This window comes from Pinus tabuliformis, chromosome 3_2, assembly GCF_031772625.1.
Source record: "Pinus tabuliformis cultivar Carrire ecotype Pingquan chromosome 3_2, CPIR1, whole genome shotgun sequence".
NCBI classification, from domain to species: domain Eukaryota; kingdom Viridiplantae; phylum Streptophyta; class Pinopsida; order Pinales; family Pinaceae; genus Pinus; species Pinus tabuliformis.
This window is the reverse complement of record NC_142302.1, coordinates 176,563,756-176,575,929: the sequence shown is the minus strand read 5'-3', so window position 1 is coordinate 176,575,929 and position 12,174 is coordinate 176,563,756. Positions and strand designations below refer to the sequence as shown.

The 12,174-nt window shown below is 40.8% G+C and overlaps 1 protein-coding gene across 1 annotated transcript in view; it reads right to left on the bottom strand.

The window, feature by feature from the left end:
* LOC149180364 (endoribonuclease Dicer homolog 3a-like) overlaps window positions 1-11,820 on the bottom strand; it is a 401,075-nt gene extending 389,255 nt beyond the window's left edge. The window contains exon 1 of the mRNA XM_089416079.1: window positions 11,342-11,820. Coding sequence (XP_089272205.1) covers window positions 11,342-11,613 — 272 coding nt within the window. The 5' untranslated portion in view covers window positions 11,614-11,820. The remainder of the gene's footprint in view (window positions 1-11,341) is intronic.
* Between the last annotated feature and the right edge of the window lie 354 nt (window positions 11,821-12,174).

Below are 12,174 nucleotides of genomic sequence, written 5' to 3'. Positions count from 1 at the left end.
ACCTTATACAGGTTGAAGCGAATGAAAAAAAAGAACCCCTGGATTCGAAAGGAACTTGAAGTCTTGGAAAAGAATGTTGAAGACGAACTTCTTCAACTTGGTTGGACAATGGAGCAAGATGAAGTTGCAGATTGTGCTAACAAAGAAGAGGAAGCCGTGATAGTTGAGGATGTTGCAGATGTGACAACGATGGAGGATGAACTTGAGATTGATCAAGTTGGACTAGGATCGTGCAGTTTGCAAACATGGGTGGATGAGGATACTCACATGGAGGAGCCTCATGATGATGATGTAAGTATTATTAATACTTGTGTTTCACTTGAGCATTTGGTAGATGAACCATATGCAGGGAAGAGCAAAGTCAGTTTGCTAATGCACAGGAGAATCTTACCATGGATGTCTATGATGAGACCTTGTATGGAGAAGCAAGGATTTTTTACTGTTGCAGGACATGTTGGGGTTGTTTGTGACCTTATGGTAGAAGGTACAAAGGCCCGTGACAAGGGAGGAACATGATGATCATTGCGGAGGAATGGGTCATGCTTTAGCCACATGGAGAATTGGCTAAGTGCCTGGCATGACTCATGGATGGATTGGAGGGGGGCACACACTTGGGTATGATGATGCTTGGGTGGACTTCTCATGGCAGAGACCAAGAGCAAGTCTTGGTGGAACCTTTAGTGGTGGAGCTATGATGGAGAGACTCATGTGGTGATGATATGGTTGGGTGACCGAGTTCACTAGACCGAATTTGCAAACTTGGATGGGGATGACCAATTGTTGTGATGGGTCTACTTGGTTGAACTACATGGGCAACTTAGTTATGGACATCAGGTTGGAGACATGGAGCACGACAGTCTTATGCAGGGACATGATGCAGGAGCACTTATAGAGGTGTCACTTATGGGCATCCAATGAGGATTGTCAAAGCAGGGATGTTGTGCAAGTGGATTTGCTAGTGTGATATGGAGACTTATTACTTAGAGCCGATGGAGAGGTTGTGCACTCTTGTACAAGGCCATGGACTTGGATAAAATTGTGAGCAGACTATGGAGCATTCTTACTACATGGAGAGCTGAGGCATCTTGTAGAGACCTTTGGGCCGAGACTTGTATGCTTGCTAGAGTGTTGGTTGGAGATGACTCATGGAGCTCATGATGACATGAGGTTGTGACTTTTGGAGACTTCATATATGGTGGACTTGGAGGATCTGATGCATTAAGGAGCTAAGGTCGGGGACTTTGATGCAGAATGGGATGCATACTTTCGAGTACATGTATGGGTGTACTTGAAAGAGTGACTTGATGAGGAGGATCGATATGAGACACTTTGGAGTGATGGAGTTACAACGATGATGATGCCTTGGTGGCAACACTTGGGCATGGGTTGAACCGAGACTTAACCACTTTTGACACATGGGAGCTGAATGATCTATGATCATGGGCAGCACATGGATAGATGAGACAGGTGTATACTTGTTTCTATGACAGATTTGAGGGATGGCACATACAAATATGAAGGAGATTGCTTTATGGACCTGGATGTGGCACATCGAGAGTCGGAGTTTGATGAGATGATCTCTTCACTTTGAGGAGATGGATGTTTTGCAGATGGATGATGATGTTGGGGTAGATGTGGCTGATTTCATGCAGCACATTAGTACCAAACATCATGGACAGCATGTTGCAGATGAGATGAGGACTACTTCATGGACCTGAGCATGGCTTACACTTGTATGGAGATGGATTCTTGATTGAGTTGAGGATGTGACAGGATGTTCTGAGAAACGACTGATGGTGGCATGAGGATGTTCACTCTCATGGTTTGAGCGTGACAGTTGGACTGATCACCCGACTAGTTCAAACATGGGGACGCGTAGTGTACAGAGATGTGTTAGCATTATGTTGGAGTATCATGGCAGCAGTTCACACGAGGATGACACATGATGAGGTCGACACGATATGTTGTAGGAAGCATGTAGCTTGAGATGGAGGGGCCAGCCTTCCACGATGGGGAGCAGCATGTGGAGATTGTGACAGGGTGGTTGATGATCATGGATTGAGATGATTTTCTGATATGTGACATACCGATGGGGTGTATGCCTTGGTATGGATATCTTGGTGACAGATGGTTGCCAAGATGAGATATTGTCGAGGACGACAATGACTTCAAGTGGGGGAGGATGTAAGGACCTGCAGTCCGGGTCACCTTCACCGTGCGAAGGACTTGTGCGAAGTGCATGCGAAATGAACCAAGAGGCGAGTTTATACGATGTTGGCGAGTTGTGAGGGTGGTCCCACGAGTTGGGCGGGCCAACCCTCCACTCGGGCGAAGGCAACATGCTAAATGAGTCGGCTTGGGCATTGGGCATGGGTCGGCCGGGTGACATAACCCGCCACCCGCCCGTATATATTGATGGCTGGTTTGTGAAGGCAAAACATCATTCGGCCAACACGAGTTCGGTTGAGGAGTTCTTAGTGCATGGATGAGCCCGCACGACGGGCGGAACTAGGGTGAAAAACTCGAGTGAGAAACTCGGGCGAAAAACTCGTCCAGGAAACTCGTGCAGAAAACTCGGGCGAGGTCATCGGGCAGAACTCAGGCGAGGTCGTTCAGGCAAGACTCGAGCGAGGTCGTTCAGGCAAGACTCGAGCAAGGTCGTTCAGGCAAAACTCGGGCAAGGTCGTTCAGGCAGAACTCGGGCAAGGTCGTTCAGGCAGAACTCGGGCGAGGTCGTCAAGCAGGAAACTCGGGCAAGGTCTTTCGGGCGAACCGGGTGAGGTCATTCAGGCGAGCCGGGTGAGGTCATCGGGCGACCCGGGTGAAGTCGTTCGGGCGAGCCGGGTGAGGTCGTTGGGCGACCCGGGTGAAGTCATTCGAGCGAGCCAGGTGAGGTCGTTGGGCGACCCAGGTGAAGTCATTCGGGCGAGCCGGGTGAAGTCGTGTGGCGACCTGGGTGAGGTCGTTCGGGCAAACCGGGTGAAGTCGTGTGGCGAACCGGGTGAAGTCGTGTGGCGAACCGGGTGAAATCGTGTGGCGAACCGGGTGAAGTCGTGTGTCGAACCGGGTGAAGTCGTGTGTCGACTCAGGTGAAGTTGTTCGGGTGAACGAGTTTGGGTGAACGGGTGGACGTGCGGACAGGCGACCGGGTGAGGGCGCGCCGTGCACGACGAAACGGTGGAAACGATGAAGTGTTGGAGTTGTGAACGGAGGTGTGACTTGTGCGGAGGCGCCCGTGTGTGGCGACTTGGTTACGACGAGGCGCGCCCAAGTTGGGCAAACAACACGATCGTGCGACGAAGTGAACGAAGGGTTGGTGAGTCGTGTGGTGACAGTGTGGAGGCGCCGACGAGCTAGGAAACCGAATTTGCCGAAGTTGGAAAATTAGCTAAGTGTAAATTTGGGGTTTCCCAAGATTTAACTTGTACTTATAAAAGAAGATTATATATATTGATTCGGGCAGACTCATATTGCAGGGAGTTGCCCCTCCCTTTATACTGTTGTGCATTTCTATTGTATAATTTTGTTTATGTGAATGTTATGGGCTTTCACTGTATAAAGGACAAAAATAATACTTGGTAATGAAAAATAAACTAAGTATGGAATGTTAGACGTAGTCTACAATCGTAAGTATTGGTGAAAAGAAAACAGTTGGTAGTGCCGCCCCTCGCTATAGTGCGGTTGGAAGAGTACCACCAATGTAGGGGCGTGACACTTCCCGTTACCAAAATACCATAACCTCCCAGCCAAACTGAGTACAACCTAGGTACTCAGTCCAGAATACTTCTCAATTGTTGCAATCTGTTTCCCCTGTGCCCAAAAACTTCAGAACAAACAAGGCTCAGTCCTTACTGTCGATAACTTCGTATTACAACTTTTCCTCCTCTCCACTGTCCTTCGTCCAACCGCCCTCTGATCCTTCTTTTCCCCCCTTCTCTCAAGATAACCTTCCTTCTTTTAAGTCTTGGTTCACCGCCTCCCTCCATCTCCATTTCCTAATTTTGATACGTGTTGATTTTATAAAACAAAATCTAATTTGATTTGGTGATTTTATTCGAATATCTAAATTTGATTTGATAAAGTTTATTTATTATTTTAATGAATTAATTTAATTGATTTAATTTATAATTTTAATTAATTAATTTTATTAATTTCATAAATTTTAATTTACAAATTAAAATTTAACATTAAAACTAACATTTTCTGTTTGTTTGAGGATTTATCATATATATAGTGCGTTACATACGGGTCCATGCATACATAGCTATCGTATGGAGGTCTCATATGTATGATAATACTTGTATTTTATTTATAGCTATAGGTGGATCATTACATACATCCCTCCTTCCAAAAACTTCGTCCCAAAGTTAGGGTTTCTAAAATATATTAGTGATTATTATGAGTATATAAGTCTTTACATTACAAAATTGAATTTGTTTTCTTTAATATTTTAAAATTTACAGCTATAATACCCCTGTTCTACCCCAGTTGGTTTTCTAACTATTCTATAATCATCCTATCCTTCCTAATCTCTTCCGCTTCCATCCTATCCATCCTCTACTAGAGTATGTCATAGCATTAGTGATACTGACTAACCATTCATAGGCTTTTAAGGGTATCAGCATCAATTATATCAACCTGATTGCCCAGTAAGCATCTGGCAGTCATCATACACATCTAGGGGAGCGTGATTCACACAGTCCTCCCATGACTCCAGGTTTCGGAGGATAAACGGTGGGTAATACCTCCACCCCTCCTAGTGAGACCCGGGTTAACACCCTATCATGGAATCTCTTTGAGCCTTAATTGTTCTGAAGTTTTTGTCATCATGTGGTCATCTTGGTAACGATGTTCTCTGCAACATAAACACTTGTCCATACATTTATAAAATATGCATCAATATATTCAAAATAAATAGTTTATGTATAATTCATACATGTTAACTACAGTATAACATACTTGGCCATATCCTACTTATGTTATTAGCTTTCATATTAAAATGTAATCATTCTTTTATTTCTATCTCATCAATCATATCGATATGCATAAATGAAACAAAATTATAGTATCTTAATTCCCATCAGAAGCAAAATTACTCAAATATTTAAACTTTACTTTGATAACTATAATTCAGTAAGATCAATAACATATTCTGTCTTGGTATCCACGTACCAGTGGAATTAAATAGATAACATATCATAAAAATTCACGTTTATATGTGATCATTCCAAAATGGTTCTGAGTTTTTGATTTAAAGTAAAGTAAATATATACAAAATATGGTTTAAAGTTCTTCAAATTGACAAAAGTTGGGGCATTTTTGACATATGATTTCCGTATCTTCCCAAGTAGCCGATCCAGGACTATACTTGTTCCACTGGACCTTAACTTGGTCTATCAGACGAAACTTGGTCTACCAGACGTTTCCTACGCTGTCGAACCCTACGTTCCAGTATACGTAATGGTTCGACCGATATGATTCCTTCGTCTGATACCTGCAGTTCCTTCCATTGAAGGTTATGAGATCGGTCAGCTATGTAATGCATTAATACAGATACATGAAATACATTATGAACTTTATGCAAGTGAGGTGGCAGTGCAAGAGGATAGGCGACAAGTCCAACTCTTTCCATGACTTTAAATGGTCCAATAAATCGGGGTGACAACTTTGTCCCTTTTCCGAATCAAATAGTGCTTTTATTTGGTTTGATGCGGATGAAAACCTGATCCCCTACTTCATATTTCCTATAAGTTTTGGCAGCATCAGCATAACTCTTTTATCTATCATGTGCTTCTTTTAACCGTTGTCTAATTTGTTTTACCTGCTCCTCCATTTCTTGGATTAATTTTGGCCCTACTATCACCCGATCTTCTAACCTGTCCCAACTTAACGGTGTTCTGCAAAGTCTGTCATATAATGCTTCAAATGGAGGCATTTCGATTGAGCTTAAAAAATGTAATGCTTAAAAAATAACTTAACCAGATATTTAGTCTAAACAGAATATGAACTCTTCATGAACCTACTTTAAAATTTAACAAAATTTCATATATCAAATTAATTGATTTGATGAGAAGTACCTACCTGGGTTCCTACGGATAAAGAGGTTTCAGAATTGCTCCAGATCTCGCTCCCATTACCAAAAGACCATAACCTTCCCATTACCAAAATACCATAACCTCCCAGCCAAACTGAGTACAACCTAGGTACTCAGTCCAGAATGCTTCTCAATTGTTGTAATCTATTTTCCTCGTCCCCAAAAACTTCAGAACAATCAAGGCTCAGTCCTTACTGTCGATAACTTTGTATTACAACTTTTCCTCCTCTCAATTGTCCTTCATCTAACCGCCCTCTGATCCTTCTTTTCCCCCCCTTCTCTCAAGATAACCTTCCTTCTTTTAAGTCTCTGTTCACCGCCTCCCTCCATCTCCGTGTCCTAATTTCGATACGTGTTAATTTTATAAAACAAAATCTGATTTGATTTGGTGATTTTATTCGAATATCTAAATTTGATTTGATAAAATTTATTTATTATTTCAATGAATTAATTTAATTTATAATTTCATTAATTAATTTTATTAATTTCATAAATTTTTAATTTACAAATTAAAATTTAACATTGAGGGTTTATCATATATATAGTGCGTCACAGACGGGTCCATGCATACATAGCTATCGTATGGAGGTCTCGTATGTATGCTAATACTTGTATTTTATTTATAGCTATAGGTAGGTCATTACAAATAACCTGGAGCGGAGAGAAGGTTTAGCACATAAGTGCTATGGAGAAAATCGGAGGCAAAAGATTTAGTAACTCTGTTGAAAATCGATTCTGAAGAACTTTCAGGGAAAGGAGCTCCGATGCGTTGATGTCTCATGGTTGTGAGAGACTTAAAGGAACCAAGGGCAGAAGAGAAATTACAAAGGGAAATAGGCCCTCGACAGGAGCCCAAAGGCATTAGCGCCCAAGCGCCAAGCCACTGGTCATGGCACCCGGTTCTATGGCGGAGTTGCAATAAGGAGGCTAATAGAAAAGGGGCTAAGAGCTTTGGGATGATATGATTTTGTAACGTTTATTTCAAACGAATTTGCGATGGACAAAGACTCTGAAATTGTTGTGCTCAAGTATTATACTGGTGGTCCCAAGTAGTGGTCCATGGAGGAAAAACAAGGATGGCGCTAAGAACAAAGGGGCTAAGGGCATCAGAATGTTGCGATTTCGTAACATTCCTTAAATAAAAGTTACGATATATTAAGGCCCGATACTGCAACACAAAGAGTATGGAAGATGGATGGGTCGGTAACTAAGCTAAAGAGCACCTCTAATGCCATCACACTCAAACACGTCCAGCTCCAGAAAGAGGAAGCTTCAAGTTGTTAAAGGGAGAAAGCGACATGCGAATTGGCTACTAACCGTGGAGAAATACCGTGGCAGAGGCATGTCCTGATCAAAAGCAATCAGGGGAACTGGCACTGGAGATATTTTGTCGTATCTATCAGGGCACCTCACATTTTTCATGTTTTGTTATTTTGTCAATTTTTACATTTTCATGAAAAGAATCGGATCTGTTTTGTAATCATTAGGACAGCTAGAATATTCGCACGCTCAGACAATTGGTAGTTTGGACAACTGGAGCATTTTGGGATATTTTGTAACTGTTGTTCGAGCTCTCTCCCCCTATATAAGGGAAGAGGAAACTCATTAGAAGGGTTCCGAAATTCTATTCTCAGGGGTCTGAATTCTATCTTTTTAGAGATTTCAAGTTCTGTTTGCAGAGAGAGAGGTTCCAAGTTTTGGTTCAATTGCTTGTTCCTGAGGTGGTAATTGTTATACAAATTTCAACAGTTTAAGCCTGTGATATGGACTCCATTTTTGAATATTAATGAAGAATATTTGGTGATTCCAAGCATAGTAATGTGTAGTATGTGTTCTTCCTCTGTATGTCACTTCATATGTGTTTCTCTTTCTCAGAAATTGTGTAAGTAGTAGCTTCTAGATTCACTCATAAATCATAAATTTACTTATGTTATATTGTAGCAGACAATTCTTGTGAGATTGCAGATTTACTATGTTATACTGTAGCAGAAAGTACCTATGAAATATTGAGTTGGAAACCTTAAAATGTGCTCCATAATTACTGCATTGCATTTCCTTATTCTTTCATAATTCTACTAGTATTTACTGCTTAGGATTTTGGGTCTATCCATCCCTCTGTGTTAAATTCCTTCCTTACTTTCCTCCTTCCCATATTTACTACAATGACAAATTAAGTTGCATATACTGTGTGTAGGCCACCATACTTGGGCATTTATTCTTAGGATTATCTATATTGTTTATGTGTGTGTTTGAATCTACCTCTGTGAAAGTTAATTGAACCAGATTTAAAATCATTTTTACATTTATCTCTTGAGTAAAAATGAATTATCTTGAAGAGATACTAAGATGTCCTAGGCACTAATCTCTCCTCAACCCAGGGGTTGTCTCTAGAAGCTACAACATGTTGACTTGGCATTGAATGTGGTCAACAATTGATATTTCAACTGGAATATTTTGATGTACAAATTGGATGATTTGGACAATTTCTCATAAGGAAAGTTTGATGAGTTTTTCCCCTTAGAGTGGGGTTTTCCATGGTAATTTTGGTGTCTCTTTGTCTCATTATTTTCATTGTGATCTCTACTACTCTACTTAAGTTAATGATTGAAATTTTTGAAATTTTCTAAGTGTAATTGCTTGATGATTTGAATGCTCCAAGAAGTTTAAAATGTATCATTTGAAGTAGATCAAATAGAAAGTTGCTCTAGTCTATCTTGCAACTAGAAAATCAACATAACAAAGTTTGTTTATTTAAAAAAGAATCTTGTTGCATTAGCGGAACATTTCTAACATTCGAGGCCTGAAGAAAGTATGCAATGGGTATAAATTCAATGGTATCCCTATACATGTGAAGCCTCACATATCTGCCCCTAAGTTAAGATGTTGATCAAAGGGTCTTTACCTTCTCAAGCTGTCAAAAAGTTGGATCAAAGAAGTAATCAATATAGTGAAGTCAACCCTGAACAATTTGTCTCCAGAATGTCACTAGCGCAAGTTGAACTACTCACAAAAGAGAAGGGTTGAACAACTCTAGTCCTAATGAGCCATCATTGGCTAGAGGGAGCTATGTGAGTTCCTAAAAAGACAATAGAACCACCCTTTGACCTCATAATGGGGGAGCATTTGAATACAAAATGATGAGCCATGAATGCTTAGAGGAAGCTATACGAGTCCCTGATGAAACAATAGAACAACCCTTTGATCTCATAATGGGGAACATTTGGATAGAAAATGCTCTTTAGTTTTATGCTCTAAAGGACAAAATAAATAAGGTGCTCCAATGGAAAGTGGATTTACAAAGGATGTTGTGGAGTCGAAATTCATAGATCCCTATAAATCCTCCCATGGAAAGTGGTTTACAAGGATGATGTGGAGTTGAGGCTCATAGATCCCTACAAATCCTCCCATGGACGGTGGGTTTATAAAGATAATGTGGAGTTGAGGTTCATAGATCCCTACAAATCCAAGAAAAACATTTCCCAACCTAATAGGGTGCACTCACCCACTCCTCCTACAAATAGGTGGATATATTTAGAGCACAAATTTGCGCACCCACCGTCTTAGTGTGTGGACCTTAAGCATCCCACAAAAACACCATGATTGATTGTATAGATTGCTCGGAAGTATGATGGCCAATATGGAACCATGAAAATTTCATGGTCCCCTCTTGCTAGCCTTGTTCCCAATGCTATTGTAAGCAAGAACTAGAGTCATTTGTATAATAGGAGGCGCATAGTAAACCATGTCAGGGGCTAGGGGGTGCATTTTGGGACAGTGGTGTGTTATATAACAATCAAGGATGGATGAACTTGAAGTACCCCTTAAAAACACCATAAAAACACTATTATGATTAATCATTAGAATGTATGGATTTCCATGGAACATAAAGGGCAGTGTGGAACCATGGAATTTGTTAAAAATTAATATGGGAGGGGAGCCATGAAAATGTGTAGCTCCACCTATTACCTATCATGTTTTGTCGGAATCAATACAATTTGATTATGGCATTTATGTGAGATAAACAATATGTATACCCTGCAGTAGTGCATTAAATGCTGTATATGTGGTATAGGGTTTAAGAGAGGTAAATAATATGCACCTTGCAGTAGTGCAATAAATGTTGTATAGGTTAGGATATACACCGTTGGATCTATGTCATATATGCAATATAAGGTGTATATTTATATGCTGTATAGGTTAGGATATACACCGTTGGATCCATGTCATATATAAGGTGTATATGTGCGGTATAAGGTGTATAAGTTTTAAGTGAGGTAAACAATATGTACCTCACAGTGCCGTATAGGTTAGGATATACACCATTGGATTGTCGTATATGTGGTATATTTCAGTGTATATTCACCGAGGTATATCCCAACCTTTAGAATATGAATATTTTATTCACTACTAAGAAATGCATATGCATATTGTGCATATCTTTCTGTGATGTGCTTATGGTTTACTCTCCCAATACAACTCGACTGTGACTGATATATTGCAGTGTATATCCCACGATGTATATCCCAACTGGTATAACATGCTGTATTAACACTGTGAACGTTAAGTACCCCTCAGATTGCACTCATTCCGAGTGTGTGCCCTTGCACCATTAGATGTTGCGGCACCTGAAAAATCCAATGGCACAACTTAAAAGCCCTAAGCATATGTGAAGATATGTGCAAATCTCGAGGGATGCTTAAGCCTTGTCATAAAAGACACGGACACCTCATCCTACCCTGAGCCCCCGACAGATTTAGGGTACAGGGTACGCTTACTGTTGCACGACACCTCATCCTGTCCAGGGGCGTACCATGATTTCCCCAACAGATTTACGGTACCCCTTTTACTGCGCAGATGTCTCTCGTTTTCTGTTGCAAAGTTTCGCGACCCTAGAACAAAACTTTGCCTCTAGATAGAATCATTTTCCACGTTTGGTCTGACATATGCTCTGCCTCTAGATAAAATCCTAGTCCAAGGTTGGTCTGACTGCATATTATATGGGCTGGTGAAGCACCCTCCAACAAAATTCCCATTTTGGAATTGCAATTGAAAGAAAAAGGACCCATAAAAAATGAAAAAAAAAAAAAAGATGACGGACCCTCCCATTAGTGGACTTGTTGCACCCACACCCGCATTTGTTTATCAATTAACAGAACATATCATGTTTCTGACAATGAATTTTGTATAAATTCTGTGAAAGCGATTCAAAGTTCATATTTTGTATATAATTAGTGAAGAGCGATGTACCTCCTTAAAATGGTATCAGGAATCGACCTTCCGACCTCGACGTTGTCATCGTCATCTTTCATGATTTCTACTGGAGTTTTCTTCTTGGACTGTATTAAAAACTCACTACTCTTTTTCTTCTTCTCATGTGGTGGGTTTTCACTGATGTTTTTCTTCCCCTTCTTCATGGGAGAAGCATAAACAATCAAAGGATCGTCAGTCCGATCCCCATCATCATCTTCTGGAAGACATCCTTCGAATTTCCTCTTAGGGTGGTGGCTCACCGAAACCATTCTGGCACCTTCCCAAACCTAACAATGAAAAAAAAAACCACACAAAGAAAACCTTAACGCCTAGGAACGTCTGTAGCCTCTTGTATTATATCAGAACCACTGAAACCAGCGTACAAATATCAAAAGCAAAGCTCGTGCAGTATGTCTAGGAGATGAGTAAACATGTAACAAAAGGAAACTCTGAATTCAGCATAACCAGGCTTTTCTGTAAACGTCGGGGAGGGGAATTCTTCTGTCAAATTGGGTGTACGTAGTTGGATTGAAGCGTTGGGCGTCGTACCAGTTATGGGAAAGCCAGCTTTTTGAGTTTGTTATGTGTGGCTTTTTCGTGTTTGGGATTTACCTATTAAGCGGAAGATTCTTTATTTATTTTGGCGAGGGGATGTAGGGCCAATGCATGTCAACAGCCGGATCTCAAACCAATGCATGTCAACCGCCCGGCTTCAACGCAGCATATGCTGCCGACATCTCATACGGCATTGTTTTGGGGTATATTTTGCACATTGTCACACATGTGACATCGTCTTCAATTCTCGAGCCGTCTGAATCACAATTGTATTT